Genomic DNA, 17,212 nt, shown 5'->3' on the forward strand with positions numbered 1-17,212 from the left:
TGTGGGTCGCTGTCAAGACTTGAGGGAGATGAGAGCCACGGGAGGGCTCTGAGCAGGTGTCTTGGCTCCATGGGTTCATTCTGACTGCTGGGCAGACCACAGACTGCAGGGTCCAGGGCAGAAGCAGGGAGACCAGTCAGGAAGCTGCTGAGTGGTCCAGGCAAGAGGTGATGGAGGGCCCAGATTAGGGTGGTGTGGGTGGAGCAGTGAGAAGCAGCTGGATTTTAGAGTATTTTGAATCATGAGTCCCGCAAGATTTGCAATGGGTTGTGTTTATTTTTTTTTAATTGAAGGATAATTGCTTTACAAAATTGGTTCCATTTCTGCCATCCATCAACATGAGGGCTGTGTTTTAATTAGCCACATAACCAACCAACCCCACACTTTACACGGCTTAAAACAACAAGAATCATCTTACTGTTTTTCATAGTTTCTATGGGTCATGAATTTGGAATGGGCTTGGCTACGTGGTCTGGCTTGGGGTCCCTCATGCAGCTGCAGCCAGTGGCTGCAGTCGGCTGGCTGGGCATCTCTCTCCTCCTCCTGTTCTCTCTGGGCCCTTCTACTTGGTCTATGTGGGCTGGTTGGGCTTCCTCCCAGCATGGTGGTGGCTCAGTGCTCCAGAGGTGAGTGTCCTAGGAGAACCAAGTGGAAGCTACATCACATTTTCTGACCTCGCTCAGAAACCACCGAGCTTTGCGTCTGCAAATTCCAAGGCTCTCTAGATTGGAGGAGGGGGAAGACAGAAGGATGTGTCTCCATGGGGGGAAGGTCGAGGTTGTGCTGTAAGCAGAGCATGTCACAAATGGAAGAAACTGTATTTGCATATGCTGTCACTGTACAAGACCAAATCGCTCAGCCTCTTCACGCCTCCGCATCCTCGTATGTTAGAGGGAGCATCGGACACCAGCTACATCCTAAGGTTGGGATTCCTTCCACACGCACCACGCCTCTCACAGGGCTGGGCCCAGGGACCAAGACCTACCCTTCCTCCTTCTCACCAAACATGTTGGCTCCACTCTGTGCAGCCTGGAGAGAAGAACCTCTCCGTGGAGAAGATGCAAACAGCAAGGCTTGGAGTGACTGTGCCTCTCAACGGCTGTTAACTTCAGTGCCATCTGCTTGGGCTGCCCTCCTCCTTATGTGTGCACAGGTGTGCTTACATGCACACCCACGGACTCAGGTGCCTCTGAGCGTCTTTCTCTCTCCAGGCAAGCCAGCAACACCCCCTGAACTCCTGCTTCATGACGGCCCCCTCGCCCTCTGGTCAGCTGCTCCAGCAGGAAGCCTTGCCTCTGCTGCTCACCTGGCCCTGAGGGTTCCTCTCAAGCCCTCCACCTTTCTTCCACCCTTCACCTCCATCCTGCCGGGTCCCTCCACCCTCCTCGGCCCTCCTTACCAGGACCCACGCAACAGCCGGTGTCAGCTCCTCCAAGGCAGGCGTGATCACATCACACACCTTATGCGGCATCCTGGAAAGTTTAACATTATCATACTAGAAGGCAGGCCAGTGCTTGCCTGGGGCCAGGGGTGAAAGTCACTAAGGAGGGACTGAAGGAACCTTTAGGATGAGGAATTAGTCTCGGTCCTGATGGAGATGGTGCTTACACCACTGTATACATTTGAGTTTGATAACTGGCGACTTCCGTTGTGTGTGCATGACATCTCAGTAGAGCTGACAACAAAACCATCCATCCACGTGCTTGTTGAGCACCTACTGTATGTCTGGCACTGCTCTAGGCACTGAGGCAGCAGACAAAACAGACCAAATCTCGGTCTTCCCTGGTGGCTCAGCGGGTCAGGAATCCGCTTGCAATGCAGGAGGCGTGAGTTCAGTCCTTGGGTGCGGAAGATCCCCTGCAGGAGGAGATGGCAACCCACTCCAGTATTCTTGCCTGAAAAGTCCCATGGACAGAGGAGCCTGGGGGGCTACAGTCCAAAATGTAGCAAAGAGTCGGACACGGCTGAGCGCGCACACACTCACGAGTGCAGGCAGAAGGCAGACACAGCAACTACGGGGGCTACACCAGGCGGAACTGCTACGGGGACTGTCAAAGCAGCCTGGGGGGTAGGACAGACAGCCCGCGTTGAGGACGGCAGTGACCTGTGTCCCTCTCCAGCACCCTCTCCCAGACGTCGCCCTTTGAGGCTGCTCCCCAGTGGCCAGGGGCGGGGCTAGACTGTGGGAGTGGGGTCCCAGTAGGAGGAGATGCCAGCGGGAGGATACACACGTGTGCCTCTCAGCTCTGCCATACATGTGGTTAGAGCTGATGTGAATCAAGCACGTCCTTTCTCAATTTTTATCTCAATCTTCCCAAGAACTCTTTGAGACATGTACTGTCTTGATTCCATTTTAGATGGGGACTAAGCGCGTAGTTGCCCCACCTAAAGTCTGAGCCTGATTACGGAGAGCGGGGATCTGCAGCCAGGCTGTCTGGCTCTGGGGTTTGGCGTCTGTGGCTTTTCACCCAGACCAGTGGGCACTGGGGGCAACTGTTTCCAGTGTCTCCTGCCCATCCAAAGGCCCTGCGACCCATGCATCTGTAGCACCTCAGAGCTCACAACCGTCTCCCAGCCTGAGATGGGAGGAGAGTCGGTTAATTATCCCCATTTTGCAGAAGAGGAAACCAAGGGAGAAACGTGGTTCTGGGTCTCTCTCAAGGTCACCTGGGGGTTGATGGTGCGACCAGACCCCGAGTCCCTGACTTCTGATCCGTTGGCCTTGCCCTGCCCTCCGGGAGTATTGCTGCCAGTCACTCCCAGTTCATGTCCTCCTGCTGAACAGACTCGGGAATTTTCTGGAGAGCTGGGAGCAGAGCAAGGGGTGAGGAGGCAGTGATGGATCCAAGGCGGGCAGGGGAGCCTTTCCGAGGATGCAGAGAGGGCTCTGGGGTGGGGCATGGATCGGAGCCAGTCCCCCGTGAGGAGCCAGATGTCCTGGGTTCCACAGGGAACCCAAGAATAGCAGCTGTGCCTCATCTAGGCCTGTCTGGTGGGGGTGGCTCATCCCAGCCTGGGTGGGGAACAGGGACTGTGAAGGACTCCGGAATCCGGACCCCCGAGGGAGAGCAGGGTCAAGGCCAGGGGCAAGAGGAACCCGAGCAGTCCCTGTGCCCCCGTCCGTGCGAGGGCCGTGTCCTCTTGGCACCTGTCTGGGGGTGAGGAGTGCTGGCCCAGGAAGTGTGGCTTCCAGCCCATCCTTGCTCTCTGTCCTCTGCAGGAGGCCGTGCCCGGCCAGGCATTGTTTGCGGGTATAAAAATAAAGGCATCTTGGCCTGGGCCCTGCTGGCAGAGGGAAGGAGGGGGCAGCCCTGGCCCAGGTCTGAAGGGCATCTGGCTGGAAAAGGAGCCTCACCCAGCTCCACCACCAGCAAAGCTGGGCACGTGGGGGGTCCCCAGAGAATCTCCGGCCCCTCGGCTTCTCTTGCCACAAGAGGCACAGGAGCGTGGGTGGGTGTCTGGGTGCTGGCTGCCCTCTCCTCACTCCAGTCACTCAAGTCTGTCTCTGACCTTCACCAGAGGCTTCCAACAACCTGAGACCACTGGGGTATACCAGATTCCCCAAGACTCTCTTTCCCCTACCAGCTGATAACAGTGACAACCGTATCTCAGTAACCTGGTGGGGGAAGGCACTGTTATTATTTATTACCATTGGATAAGTAAGGCAATCGAGGATCAGAGAGTTTAGTAACTTGGAAAAGGCCACACAGCTGGTCAGTGGAGGAGCCAGGGCTCAACTGAGTTCTGTCTGACTCCTGAGCCAGGACCCTAACCAGGGACCGCACTGTCCCTTGCCGCTCCCGAGCTCCACCTCTCCTGGTCTCTGGTCCTGCCACAGCAGAGAAGCTTCCTAGTTCCCCACAGTGGCCAGGGGATGCAGGGATAGGGCAGCTGATCAGGAGCGGGGAGAGGAGGGGGGAACCAATAGACAAGGAGCGCTGGAGGGTGCCAAGCCCTGGGAGTGGGGTGAAATAAAAGTCATTCAGTCGTGTCTGACTCTTTGCAACCCCATGGACTGTACAGTCCATGGAATTCTCCAGGCTAGAATACTGAAGTGCGTAGCCTTTCCCTTCTCCAGGGGATATTCCCCACCCAGGGATGGAACCCAGGTCTCCCGCTTTGCAGGCAGATTCTTTACCAGCTGAGCCACAAGGGAAGTCCAGGAGTGGGGTGGGGGGTTCCTTATTATATTCTCACATGAAGTCCTTGTGCAGGGGGAATCATGTCTATTTTGCAGATGAGGAAACCGAGGCCCAGAAAGTCTACCGCTGTCAAGATAAGATTTGAACCCAGATCAGTTTCTGTCCAAAGCACTGTTCCTCGATCCTGGTATAATAGGAATCTCACAGAGCATGGTCTCCCCTCACCCCCAGCTGGGATTCAGGGTAAAGCTAGAGGATGTGGGCTTGGAGGGAAGAGTGGGATGGGGGCACCATTCCTAGGGAACCGGCTTCCTTGCTCCTGGAGGGATGGTGAGTAGAGAGCCAGTGGGTCAGCAGTTTACGGAAGCCAGGGGTTGGAGGGCAGCTCCAACGTGAGATGTCCCCTACCTGGGAAGCGGCAGGCAGGGCCCAGCCCTCCCCTGGCTCCCAGCAGACAGCTCCCCATTCCAGACAAGATCCGGTGATCCCCCATCCGCCCCCGTGGCCCCCACCAAGGTTGGCACGCTGTTGCTGGCACCGGAAAGTGACATTCCAGAGGCCCCCCCACAACTCCCTGCCAACCCCAGATTCTTGGCAGAGCAGGAGAGCGGGGGCTTCTGGGAGGGGAGAGGGTTGTGGTGGGAGGGGCCTGGCCATCCCCCAGGGACCGTACATCTCCAGTTGGCTCACCTCTACCCCAACTGGATCCTGGGTAGGGCCCACGGCTCAGCCTACAGACTGGGAGAGCCGGGCTGAGGGCAGCATCTCAGATAAGATGCTCTCTTCAGGTGTCAAAGTCCCTCTTACTAACTCCTATAAAAGGTTTTCCAGGCAGAGCACCAACTTGCTGTGTGACCTTGGGCAAGGCACATACCCTCTCTGGGCCTCAGAGACCCACGAAGACTGAAGCAGGTGAATCTCGAAGATGTCCTCTAGCAAATGGTTTTTATTATGCCGAGATGCTACAGCTCCAACATCCTCTGGTCTCTCTGCCCTCCCACCTCTACACAGCAACCATGATTCTCTTAAATCTTCGAGTCAGGCACATGACTCCCTCGCTCATCACCCGGGGGAGGGGACCGCCTCTCACACGGGAATGTCAACCCGCTTCTTCCTCACATAGCCCCTGCCGCCTCTGATCCCACCCCTCCCCACCCCACCCCTCCTGGGATGGTCTCCTGGCCTCCTGACAGCCCCAGCCTGACAACCTGAACAGTTTCTTCCCTCCAGGCCATCTGCCACCCTTGCCTCTCCTCTGGCCTGGGGGGCTTGGCCCCACCCAGATCTTCAAATAGTTCGTTCTGATCATCCAAGACTCAGTTCAAATGTCAACTCTCGAGAGGCCTTCCCTGGCCCCTTTCTCTGAACCAGGGCCCTCCGGTCACGTTTCATGAGCCCATCTCTTTGATTTCTTTTCCGTCATAACACGAGTCATGACAGAAAGGATCTTGGTCATTTATTGTTTACTCCGTTGATTCTCGTTCTTCCTCTGATCTGTCTACTTCAGGAGGGCAGGGTTACCTTCTCTTCCACACTGGGCCCAGCACAGAGCACACACTCAATATACCTTTTTTTTTTTTTTTGGCCATGCCCCGCAGAATGGTGGATCTTAGTTCCCGGACCAGGGATTGAACATGTGCCCCCTGCATTGCAATCTCAGAGTCTTAACCACTGGACCACCAGGGAAGCCCCATCAATACATCTTTTTTGAATGGATGATGATGAAACTCTGTGTTTCTTCCAATATGTCCAGGCCTCTGGGTTGTCAATGGGAGCTTCTTCCCTGGGTGCTCACTGCTCTCTCCCTCCGTGGTGGACTTCCCCAGCTCAGGCTGGTGGTAAATTCCTGGGGACTCAGCTCTAGGCAAAGCAGCCTGAGGGGGAAGGAGGGAGGGAGGAAGAGAAGGAGGGTGGAGGAAGAGAAGGAGGAAGGAAGGACTTATGATCCCTGGTCTCAAGGCATCTCATTCCCCAACAGCAAGAGCACAGCGCTGGACCTGGAAACCCCCTCGGTCTAGCTGCTGGGGCAAGCGGTTCCGGGGTGACCTCATTGCCTTGAAAGGAGGGCAGCAGGGGCAGGAAGCAGAGGACGCATCAGATGGGCTAAATTTAGAGCATTTGATTCAGCCCAGGCAGGACAATATTCCTGGAGTCCCCATTGTTTGTGACGGGCCAGAGGGCAGGCGGTCCACTGAATGGCTGGGTCTGAGCCATGCCAAGCTGTCTGGGCCTGCAGGGGTGGGGGGCGGTGGTGGGGTGGCCCCCGGCCTGCTGGAGGAGAAGCCAGGCCAAGAGTCAGCAGGGCAGAGCTGGGGTGAGGGGTGGCGGTGGTGGGGGTGCCGACACTGGGGGTGCTACCCTTGGGATTAAGGCCAAAGGTAAGAAGGAGGGGGCCTCACAGATGAGAAGAGGAGGCTCTGGGTGGCCCTGATCATAGCCGTTCAGCTGTGTGATGCTCTTCACAGCCAAGACACCATCGGTCCTCCCCACAGCTCTGCCATTTTCTAGTCAGGGGTGGGGCTCGGATCTAAGGCGTGAGTTGCTGACCACCACACAGACGGCTCAGGTCCTGACTCCCATCCTGGATCCACAGCAATCAGCTGTGCCCCAGCCCGCACCCTCCCACCAGGACAAGTACTGTGTGCCTTCTTTCCAGCGTGGCCCTCTCCCCAGTGGGCCAGGCAGCCACAGGGCTCCGCCTGCGCGCAGGCTCCAGAACCTGTTGCCATGGCAACATGGGGTCCAGGCCTGCCCTGCTCTGGAGAGGAGTCTGAAGCTGAGGACTTCCTTGGGTGAGCAGGTGTGTGTTGGGGCGGGGGGTGGCCACGGCTAGGGCTGCCTTCTGACCCCCATATGCCAGAACCCAGGACTGAGCCAGCAGCCTGGCCAGGCTGCCCCGGGCTGGTCACACTGGCTAAGCCGGGATCCTTGAGGGTGTCCTGTTTCTGCACCCACGCCTCATGTCCACCCCGAGGTCAGGCAGCCAGAGGAGGAGGAAGGGGACTGTCCTTGGTTCAGAGCCACCCTGGTGGGGGAAGGTTCAGTAGGCCAAGTGCCCAGGAGCCTTGGGCTCCTGTCTAAGCCCCCATCGCCCACCCTGCACATCCCCTGGAGGCCCAGGAAACTCCTTGGGCCACCTGCCTTGGAGATGGGGGAAGGGGGACCAGAAGTTCCAGCAGACCTGCTCTTCCAGCTGACCAGGCTTCAATGCTCAGAATGGCCCCTGGCCTCCGTCCTCTTCCCAGCTCAGGGAGGACCCCAGGAATGAAGTCCACCCAGCCCACCCTGCCCCACGTTCCAAATGGGTGAGCTGAGGGTCTGAGCTAGGAGGAGGCTTGTCTGAGACCATGAGGGGGAGAGCAGCTTCCCCCATCCTCCTGAGCTCTGCCCACTGCGGGTCTCCAGGCACCAGCTCTCTGCCGGCAGCCCCACTGCCCTGCCCGGAGTGGCGGCCCAAGGCTGTTCACTGCTTCTCTTGATTTCACATCATGACTCATGTTATCATGTTCTCAGGAGCTGAGTAACCACCTGAGTTATTTATACCCTGGCTAAGCAGGCTTCCTTCCCTCCTCCCAGAACCCAGGCTGGGAGGACGAGTGGGGGTGGGGAGGAACCTGGGAGGGGGACGTGGACTGGGAAAAGGCAGCTGAGGTCCCCCTCCCCCAACCATATCCCCTCCCTTAGGGTACCACCCCCATAGAGCGCCCAAAAATAGCGGTGCCTGTCCCAGCACAACAGGATGGGCCTGGATCTATGGCATCGATTTATAGGTATTATGATGGTTTGGGGAGGGGGGAATTCCTTTCCCGAGCGAGTCACCCGTCTGGAAAAATAAAGAAGGAAAAAGCTGAAATTTTTTCCTTCCATCAAAACAGGAAGGAGCTGGGAGAGGTGGGGGATGGACGGAGAGATGAAGGGTGGAGGCCGAGATGCACCCTCCACCCTGTGGTGGTCTTCTGGGAGGGGAGACCCCAGCCGGGCACCTGCACACAGGGCCCCAGGGGCGCTAGGTCTGGCGCCGCGTGTCCCCTGTGTGGGCCATCCCTGACTGCCCCAGGCATTTTTGTCCTCTCTGACCCCCGGGCCCATGTGGCTTCATGGACATAGTACACAGATGCTGATATGCACAAGACCCGTGTCCCCCTGGTCCCCTCTCACACCCGAGTCAGATGCCCATCCCCGCAATCCCCTCCAAATCCCACGGGAGAAAAGGTCTTCCTCTGGGTGAATGGGACTTGGGGAAGGGTCTGCCTTTCTGACCTTTGCTTTTCCCTCCCCTTGAGGACTGCCCTGGAAGTCCTGTGACTTCAGCTCAGATCTGGCTTTGCTCCAACTCCAAGGGGCAGGGCGATCTAAGGGAAGTCAATTTCCCTCTCTGAGCCTCAGTTTTCTCATCTGTAAGGAGGGTATGGTCTTCTCCGTGGTGCTTCCCTCTGGGGCAAATTGCTGGGACCAAGTTTTCCAAGTCAGGGGGCTGATAACCACAGCCTCCGTTTACTGGGCATGCTCTCGGTGCTAAGCACCTACATCCAGTCACTAGATTAACCCCCCTGACCAAATACGGTATGTTCCAGAATCACCCTCATCTATGGCCCAGAGGGCAGGGACCACCTTAGGGCCACATGGCTGGGATGCGATGGAGGTTGGTTGTGAACTCTGGGTTCCTCAGCATGGTTCATATCCAAGGAAAATGAAGGAGCACCCCAAAGAGGAGGGGGAGGAGGGGGAGGGAGGAGGAGTGGGGAGAGGGGGAGAAGGAGGAGGGGGTGGGGAGGAAGGGAGGAGGCGGGGGAGGGTAAGAGGAGCAAGGTGGCCCAGCTTCCTTGGGTCTCACGTTCCCACTGGGTCCATCAATGACAACCCCGTGGCTACAGCAGGGATGTGCCCGGTGACAGGCTGCCTTATGCCCGCTGCATGGTGGTTACTATTAAGACGATTAGTCACTCCCGCCGGGCTGCCCTCTGTTTGCTTGTTGACTTATATAAGCACCACCCGAGGGTGTTTGCACAGTTGTCTCGGTCTTTCTGTCTTTCGCCTGCCTGCCTCAGCCTGTAAGCCCCTCAAGGGCAGGGGGCTCCAGAGAGGTGAGCTGACAGTGCAACACCCGATTCTCTATGAGGACAACTCCCAGCACCACACAGGCCACGTCTGCACACACTCCCCACCGTCAGGTTGTGTCGGGTCCCCACTCGACAGGTGAACAGCTGAGATCTTGCACTGCTCTCCTCCATGCCCAGCGCCAGACTGGCCCAGGACGGCCACCCCAGCAGGTCCAGCCCTGAAGCCCAATGCACTGGATGCCATCTGACTTGGCTGCCTCCCGATCATGTGAATTAGGGAAGTCACGTGATCTCTCCAGGACTCAGTTTTCCTGTCTGTAGAATAGGGATAATACACGTTGCTCTCCCTGGATTGTCAGGTGGTTCAGGGGTTGAGCCATGAAATCACCATGTTGGAGCCTTCTGGACCCATGCTTTAGAGCAGGGATCCTCAGACTGTGCACACGGCTCACCAGAGTCTTTCCAAAATGCAGATTCTCACTCAGCAAGTCTAGGGTTGGCCTGGCACTGTGCATTCCTGACAAGCTCCTGAGAATACGGCCGCTGGTTGGTGAGGTGGGCCACACTGCGGGAGGTAATGGTGGAGAGCTAGACCTCGATGCAAACTGAGCCAAGTATGTGGTGCCAGGCTCTTTCGTATCGTTTCTGCTGTCCAATCCTCAGAGCAGCCCTGCAAGGCCAGTGTGGCTATCTCAGTGTCCAGATGAGGAAAGTGAGGCTCAGAGAGGCCAATGCCCTGCTCAAGGACACACAGCTAGTAACTGGCACCTGCAGGGTCTCAAAGGCAGACCTGCAGGGCTTACCTAGCAGGATCCTTGTCCATCAATCTTAAGTATTGAAGCCACATCAGACCTTCTCCCAAAGGGGCACTTCCTAATGGCAGTGGGGGGAGATGGGGTGTGGGTGGGTAAGCTGAGGCAGAGAGAGAGGACGACCAGGACTGGACCATGAATACCTCCCATGTGCATTTCCTTTCTCGAAGCCTCTAGGGTCCACTGCCCAGTACGTGGCAGCATCATTCATGACAGCGTGATGTTTCTTTAGCCAGGGGTCCAGACCAATGCCCACCAGAGGGTCCTCCCTAGAGAGCTGTGGAGCTGGGCCAAAATCTGAGGGTGACTGAGGGTGGGGCCCAGGTGGACTGGGCACTTACATGTCTTCCTCTTTGCCTGGCCTGGCAGATGGGTGTAGACATCCAGAGAGTGATACTGGCCCCGGTTGCCCAGGTTCACATCCCAGTCCTGCCCTTCCTCATCCCTGCCCTGGTGGAACTGCACCAAATCTTGGTGTTCCCATCTGTAAAATGAGGTGATCATGGCTCCTCTCTTGGGGCTTAACTAAGTCAGTACACCTGAAGGGATTGGAGCAAGCTGCCAAGGAAGTGAGTGCCACGTAGACATTTGTTCTCATGAATGTTGATGAAAAATCTCTGGCTTTTACACTGCAGCTGGCTTCCCATTGACAGGTCCATTATGTTTCCTGCAGTGACAGATATACTCCCCTGGAAAGCTGGTGAGGGTTCGTCTGCTGTTGTAGGTGTACCCCACCCAGGGGGCTGTCTGCTACCTGCCTATCCCATCCTTTCCAGAATTCCTAGTCAAATCTTCGGCACCCAGTGGCCAGGACACCCTGGTTTGGAAAGGGCTGGCTAACCCAGATTGAGAAGGCGGCTTCCCACCCTGGGGTGGTGGGCAGGTCCTGGGGACCCACTGCCCCCCGCCCTGCCCGGCCTCCTTCATCTGGCTTGTGTAATTTGTTTGCTTTTCTATGTGTAAAGTGACATGAAAATCTGGGCAGCTGTGATCCAGGCCACACAGGGAGGCATCATGTATCAGGGTGATGGCAAAAGTGTGGGCTTTGGCATGACAGCCCTGGATTCAAATTCTGGCACGGTGACTTCCTTGCTGGGTGACACCAGGCAAGCTAGTATCTCTCTCTGACCTTCAGTGCCCCCTCCTCCAGGTATGAAAACTATGATAAGAGGACCAGCCCTCTGGGAAGCGGGTAAGGACTCTGCCCGTCGTGTTCGTTTGCTGCTGAAAGGGTGACCTTTGCTGTACTTCTCTCAATGCTGTCAGTTTAGGTAAAGCTCTGGCTCAGGGCGAATGCTCCGGAAGTGAGGCCGTCTCAGTGATCAGGGTGCTCCAGGACCAGCAGGTGAGCAGCAAAAGGTGCGGTGAGAGCGGACCAGGTGCCAGACGGGACTTGTCTCCCAGTCTGTCTGGCCCGGGTTCCCTCACCCTGGGGGGCTTTACTCCATTTCCAGCCAGCTTCCAGGACAGGTACATCAGAGCTGCCCGTCCAAACATCCTCTTCCTTGTCTGGAGACTGGAGGAGCTAAAAATGCATCGCCTTGGCCCTGGGAAAACAAACACGACGCTTCCCTTGCCTTTGTCTCCAGGACACAAGGTCCAAGGCTGCAAAGGCAGTGTGGTGGGCTGCTCCAGGCTTCCCTAGGCCTGCGGGGGCAGGGGCAGGGGGGTCGGGTGTCTCTCTATCTGCCTTCTTGGGGTCTCTCCTGCCTCCCTCACGGCCTCAATGGCCTGAGCCTCAACCAGGGTGGGAGGTGTCTAACAGGACACATGCTGTGGCTTCCCCAGCTGTGGGCTGCTAGCCCTGCCTCTGGAGTTCACCGGTGGGTGTGTGTGTGCACACACGTGTGCAGCTTAGAGTGCTAATAATGCACACAGGGACAACTGATGACACTGCTGGACTGCCTGCTCCTGCTCTCAACACTTAAGATGTATTAACTCATTTGACTCTATGAGGTAATTATGATCATCATTCATGTTTTACAGACGAGGAAACCAAGGCTCGGAAGTGGGATGACTCGTTGAAGGTGACGAGCTAATACGTGGTAAAGTGGGGCTTTGAACCCAGGCAGTTTTTGCTGGGAAGCCTTGTCCGCTGCCCTTGCTAAGTCTCAGTTTCCTCATCTGTAAAATGAGCACACACAATGTGACTCTTCCCTCTCCAGGTGATCATGGGGGCAAGGCAAGGGCAAAGGCCTTGCCATCAGGGAGGCAGGGGACTGGCCAGTGAGGGGGTCTGGGGGAGCCGATGGCAGCTACAGGGTGCAGGGGCAGAGGACACACTTGGCCATCACGCAGCTCGGGCTGGGGTCTCAGGCCATTTGTGGGCTGGTCTTGGACCGTCCCCAGCTTGACGCTCCAGTTCCTCTTCCATCAAGCTGGGAAAAGCTAACTTGCCCGGCAGAGGTACTTCCAGAGCTCCCTCTGCAGAGCAGGAATACCCAGGACACACCGTTCCCATCCTTCTGGACTTGAGGGCACCTGAGGGTGGGCTTGAATCCAACTCCTCCCCCAGCCCCTGGTCCCCACTCCCATGGTATGAGATGCTTTCAATGGACGAGGGTTTAGCTTGCTCTAAACACAGTCCCCAAAGCCCCTAGCTTTGGGCGGGCCCCCTCCAGCACCTATTTGAGGGCTTCGGCTGCTCAGTTTTCCACTTGGGTCAGACCTATTTGGGGTTAGGGGGAATGAGAATTATGGGAGTGTGGCCTCCACCCATCATAATTCACTCCCAGCCCTCCTGGAAAGCCTGGTTCCTCAGTGGTCCCAGTGCCAAAGATGGGCTGGGTTCTGCAAGGGGGTGCCCCTCAGATATCTTGTGCACCTCAGTTTAGAGGCTCATGTTCCAAGCTCCCTCCCCAACTTTTTCCACCCTTCAGATGGAAGCAACAGGCCAGGAAGAAACAGGTAAGATGTTGACTCATTTATTTGTTTCTTCAACAGATATTTATTGAGCAACTACTGTACTGCAGGAGCTGATTGGGTGTAGTCTCGTGCCAGACCCATAAAAGGGCAACGACAATGCCATGGGGGGGGGTGTTCCCTGGTGGCTCAGATGGTCAAGAGTCTGCCTGCAACGCAGGAAACCTGGGTTCAATCCCTGGGACAGGAAGATCCCCTGGAGAAGGAAATGGCTACCCACTCCAGTATTCTTGCCTGGAGAATCCCATGGACAGAGGAGACTGGTGGGCTACAGTCCATGGGGTCGCAGAGTCAGACACAACTAAGTGACTAACACGTCCACTTTCAATACTATGGGGGACATGCTGTGGGAACCCAGAGTAAGCACCAAGCCTGCGGGCTTCCTGGAGGAGGTGTTGGTTAAGCCCAGCCTGTCAAGAGAAAAAGTAGGAGGTGTTTGTCCCCCTCCCTGCCACGCCCATATTGATATGGTGCTTGCTGCAGGAAAGGGCTCTGCTCAGCATGGCAATCAGGGCCATGTGCCATGTGGTCCCTGCTGCCTCTGCTGTGGTCCCTGTTTTGCCACTTCTAACCAGTGTGCAAAGGCATCTTAGGTTGGAATGATTTATGCCTCCCTAACTCAAGAGCCTGGCAGTCCCAGAGTGCCAGGGCTGGCTCTCCTTCCCGATTCCATTTCCCAGTGTTTCACACAGGGCCTGCATGCAGTGGGTGCTCAACGATGCTGCTCCCAGTAGCCTTCTCCCATCACATCCCCCTTCTGAGGCTGAGCTGTGTGCGCTCCCTTTGTGCTCCTACAGCACTCTGTACTTACGTCAGAACTCATATTGGTACAGCACTCTCAGTTGGCAAGGTGCTTTTTCAGGGGTTTGTGTGTTTGATTTGGTGTGTTTTGTTTGGTGTTTGTGTGTTTAAAGCTCATCAAAGCCCTGTGTAAGAAGTGCCGTTGCGGTCATCGCCATCACCTGCCAGGACGCGGCACAGCGTGGTGGTTTAAGCAAACGTGTGAGCACAGCAGGCAGATGACCTGAATTCAAGTCCTGACTCCATGGCTATGTGACCTTGAACTCTGTGGTTATGTGACCTTGCTTCACTGACTCCATTTACAAGACAGGAGCAAACATATCTCACTGGAGCATTGAAGATCATATGCAGAGTAAGAAGAACACTACCAGCCATAAGGACACCTCAGTCATAACGGTAGCTATTGTCAATTATAAAGGATACAGAATGTCAAGGTCAAGGTCACCTAGCTGTCCAGTGGAGCAGGGTTTTATCTCTAAGTCTGCAGACTTCAAATCTTGGGTTTGGGGATTATCTTCCCATCTTCCCCACCCCGTCCCCCTTGTCACCCTGTCTCCTAATTTATCTGTTCGTGCCTCTGTCTGTCCTTCCACATGGGGCTCTTCCAGAGCAGTATCAGCACCAAGCCATCTCCCCAGTGCCCGGACGGTGCCTGGCCATGGGGGACTGTGTTGAAGGAATGACGCATTCCATGTACCAGGCATCCTGCTCTGTGCTTCCACATGGATTATCTGTGCCTCCAGACCACTCTATGAAGTAGATAACAATTCTTCTACAACTGTCTTCAGCTCCAATAAAGCACTTATTGGTCTGGATATATGTGAATACTTGTGAATTCATCACACCCAGCCAAGACGACAAATGTTTTCACCCTCCCCCCCAAAAAATGTCCCATGCTTCTTGGAAATCCTTCCCTCCCTCCAATTGTAGATTTCTCTCCAGTTTCGAGATAGGGAAGGAAATCGAGGGACTGAGAAGTTAGACTTCCCAGAGACACTTGGTCAGCAAGTGGCCACGCCAGTATTTGAACCAAGATGACCCGTCCCCGGCCAAGCTGCCTTGGCGGTAATGGGAAGAGGGTGGGAGTGTGCAGCGGTCTGTAGAGACACCCCCCCGGGAGGTCCTCCCTCCTCACCGCCCCTGCTCAGGCCCAAGAAGACAATCTAGGAAGAGATGGTCGGTGTGTCTCTCAGAAGGGTGTGTGCACATGTGAGGAGCAGGCTGCCACCCCATAGGGATGTTTGGGTACAAAGGGCAGACGACAAAGACAGCACAAGGAGACCAGATAAAGGTGTCCTCAAGCCAGGAGCCGGGCGATGCGGTGAGCCTGCGGGCCTCATGGTGGGTGCTGGGCTCCACGTGTGAGCGTGTGACTCTGTGACTGTGACCGTGTGACTGCTGAAGGCAGGGACATAGCAGCTCCAGGAGCTGGGGGGGGGGGGGGGGGCGGAAGGCATTAACCGTATGAATGCTGGCGTGGGGGGGGGGGGGCCCGGCCTCCAACCTGGGGGCTGAGGGAGGTAGTAAACATCAGGGTGATTGGAGGAGCATGATGGCGTCCCTACAAGGATGCTGCAGGGTTGTGGGGTTTGTGTGACTTTGCAGTTCAACAAATTCAAATTCAGCCAATGCCGGCAGCGCCTGTTGTGTGCCAGGCAACCGGCTAGGAGGAGATGAGCGTATCAGGCTTTTGGCTGCATGGTTCGGGCTGCAGGGTTTGTGTGATCACCTTGTGGCTGGTTTGGGGCTGGGTGCTTTTTGCCCTCTCCAGGCATTAAGTCTTCACAGTCCACCCACCCCACTCTGAGGCGAGATGGAGGAGCACAGAGAGGAAGTGACTTGCCCAAGGTGACCCAGCTACTCAGCGCCAGGCAGGATTGCAGAGCCTGAGTGCTTCAGCACCACGCCTGGGCTAGGGCCGCAAACCTCCGGTCTTGGAGGTGCCGCCTTGGAATCCTGCAAGCCAGCGGCTTGGGAGACACCCTGGCCCCCAACCACGTGGGCTAGAAACCAGGCCACAGACACTGCTGAGGGGCCCAGCGTTTGATGGTCCCTAGTTCTCCCTTACCAGGGACCGGATTCCTGGGCAGAGGGGCGGCGGGGCTTTCGGAGACCCCTAAGTTCCCCCTCCTCGCCTCAGGCCCTCCTGGAGCTCTCCCCACCCTCCCGTTACTGACTCTCGGCCAGAAGAGGAAAAGCTGTCTCCACCCACCTCTCGCCCTCTCCCGTCTCCTTTATAAAGGCCGGAACAGCTGAAAGGGTGGCAACTTCTCCTCCTGCCTCCCCGTGCGCCCGCAGCCTCCCCCGCTGCCTCCCCGAGGGCTCCCCTCTGGCCGCCAGCGCCCATCTTTCATTCCCCAGATAGAGATATTTTGCGCGCACACACAGACACACACGCGCAAAAAGGGGGAAAAAAAAAAAAAGACAACCCACCCTCCAGCCTCGTTGCAAAGAGAAAGCCGGAGCAGCCGCAGCTCGCAGCCCGCAGAGGACGTCCAGAGCGGCGAGAGGGCGTGCAGACGGACCGACAGACTCGCGCCGCGTCCACCTGTCTGCCGGGCGCGGCCCAGGGCGCAGCGGACACGCCGCGCGCGCGAAGCAGCCGTGCCCGCCGCCCGGGCCCCACGCCAGGGCGCACACGCTCCGGCCCCCCCCACCCGGCCCGGGCGGGAGTTTGCACCTCTCCCTGCCCGGGTACTCGAGCCGCCGCTGCAGAACCAACTTTGGAAAAAGTTTTTTGGGGGAGACTTTGGCTTTGAGGTACCCAGCTTTGCGCTTTCCGACTTCAGGGACCTTTCCAGAAAATGTTGCAAAAAAGCTAAGCCGGCGGGCAGAGGAAAACGCCTTTAGTCGGCGAGTGAAGACGAACCATCGACTGCCGTGTTCTTTTTCCTCTTGGAGGTTGGAGTCCCCTGGGCGCCCCCACACGGCTAGACGCCTCGGCTGGTTCGCGACGCAGCCCCCCGGCCGTGGATGCTCGCTCGGGCTCGGGATCCGCCCAGGTAGCGGCCTCGGACCCTGGTCCCGCTCCCAGGCCCTCCCCAACCCCCCAACGACGGAGCCCGGGCTGGGGGCGGCGGCGCCCGGGGGCCATGCGGGTGAGCCGTGGCGGCGGCTGCAGCGGCCTGAGCGCCTGATCGCCGCAGACCCAAGCAGAGCCCACCTCCCTCCCCAGCCCCCGCCCCCCACCCTGGCCGCGGGGGCGGCGCGCTCGGTCCACGCGTCCGGGGCCCCGCGGGGCCGGGCCCGGAGTCGGCATGAATCGCTGCTGGGCGCTCTTCCTGTCTCTCTGCTGCTACCTGCGTCTGGTCAGCGCCGAGGTGAGTTGCGACGGCGGCTGGGGCTGCTTCGCTTCATTCATTACCCCCATCCCTGCCTCCCGATCGCCCCCTCCTTTCGCTGCAGTGAACTTTGGACCCGTGGGCTTGGCGGCGGGCGTGAGGTGACCTCCGAGGGCTGCGACGCGAGGTCCGGG

The 17,212-nt window shown here is 57.3% G+C and overlaps 1 protein-coding gene and 1 long non-coding RNA gene across 4 annotated transcripts in view; one reads left to right on the forward strand and one right to left on the reverse strand.

Annotated features, from left to right (window-relative positions):
* The window catches only part of LOC123333165, an 18,708-nt gene continuing 1,496 nt past the window's right edge, over positions 1-17,212 (reverse strand). Inside the window, exons 2-3 of the long non-coding RNA XR_006550319.2 lie at positions 1,400-1,472; positions 1-635 (exon numbers count right to left, since the gene is read on the reverse strand). This is a non-coding gene — a long non-coding RNA (uncharacterized LOC123333165). The remainder of the gene's footprint in view (positions 636-1,399; positions 1,473-17,212) is intronic.
* Positions 15,963-17,212, forward strand: part of PDGFB (platelet derived growth factor subunit B) — a 21,056-nt gene continuing 19,806 nt past the window's right edge. Inside the window, exons 1-2 of one of the 3 annotated variants that reach the window (XM_044940852.1) lie at positions 15,963-16,739; positions 16,913-17,057. In XM_044940852.1, the coding sequence (XP_044796787.1) occupies positions 16,711-16,739; positions 16,913-17,057 (174 nt within the window). In that variant the 5' untranslated portion in view covers positions 15,963-16,710. The remainder of the gene's footprint in view (positions 16,740-16,912; positions 17,058-17,212) is intronic. The other 2 variants (XM_044940851.1, XM_044940853.1) reach the window with 2 other exon arrangements.

This window comes from Bubalus bubalis, chromosome 4, assembly GCF_019923935.1.
Source record: "Bubalus bubalis isolate 160015118507 breed Murrah chromosome 4, NDDB_SH_1, whole genome shotgun sequence".
In the NCBI taxonomy this organism is placed as follows: domain Eukaryota; kingdom Metazoa; phylum Chordata; class Mammalia; order Artiodactyla; family Bovidae; genus Bubalus; species Bubalus bubalis.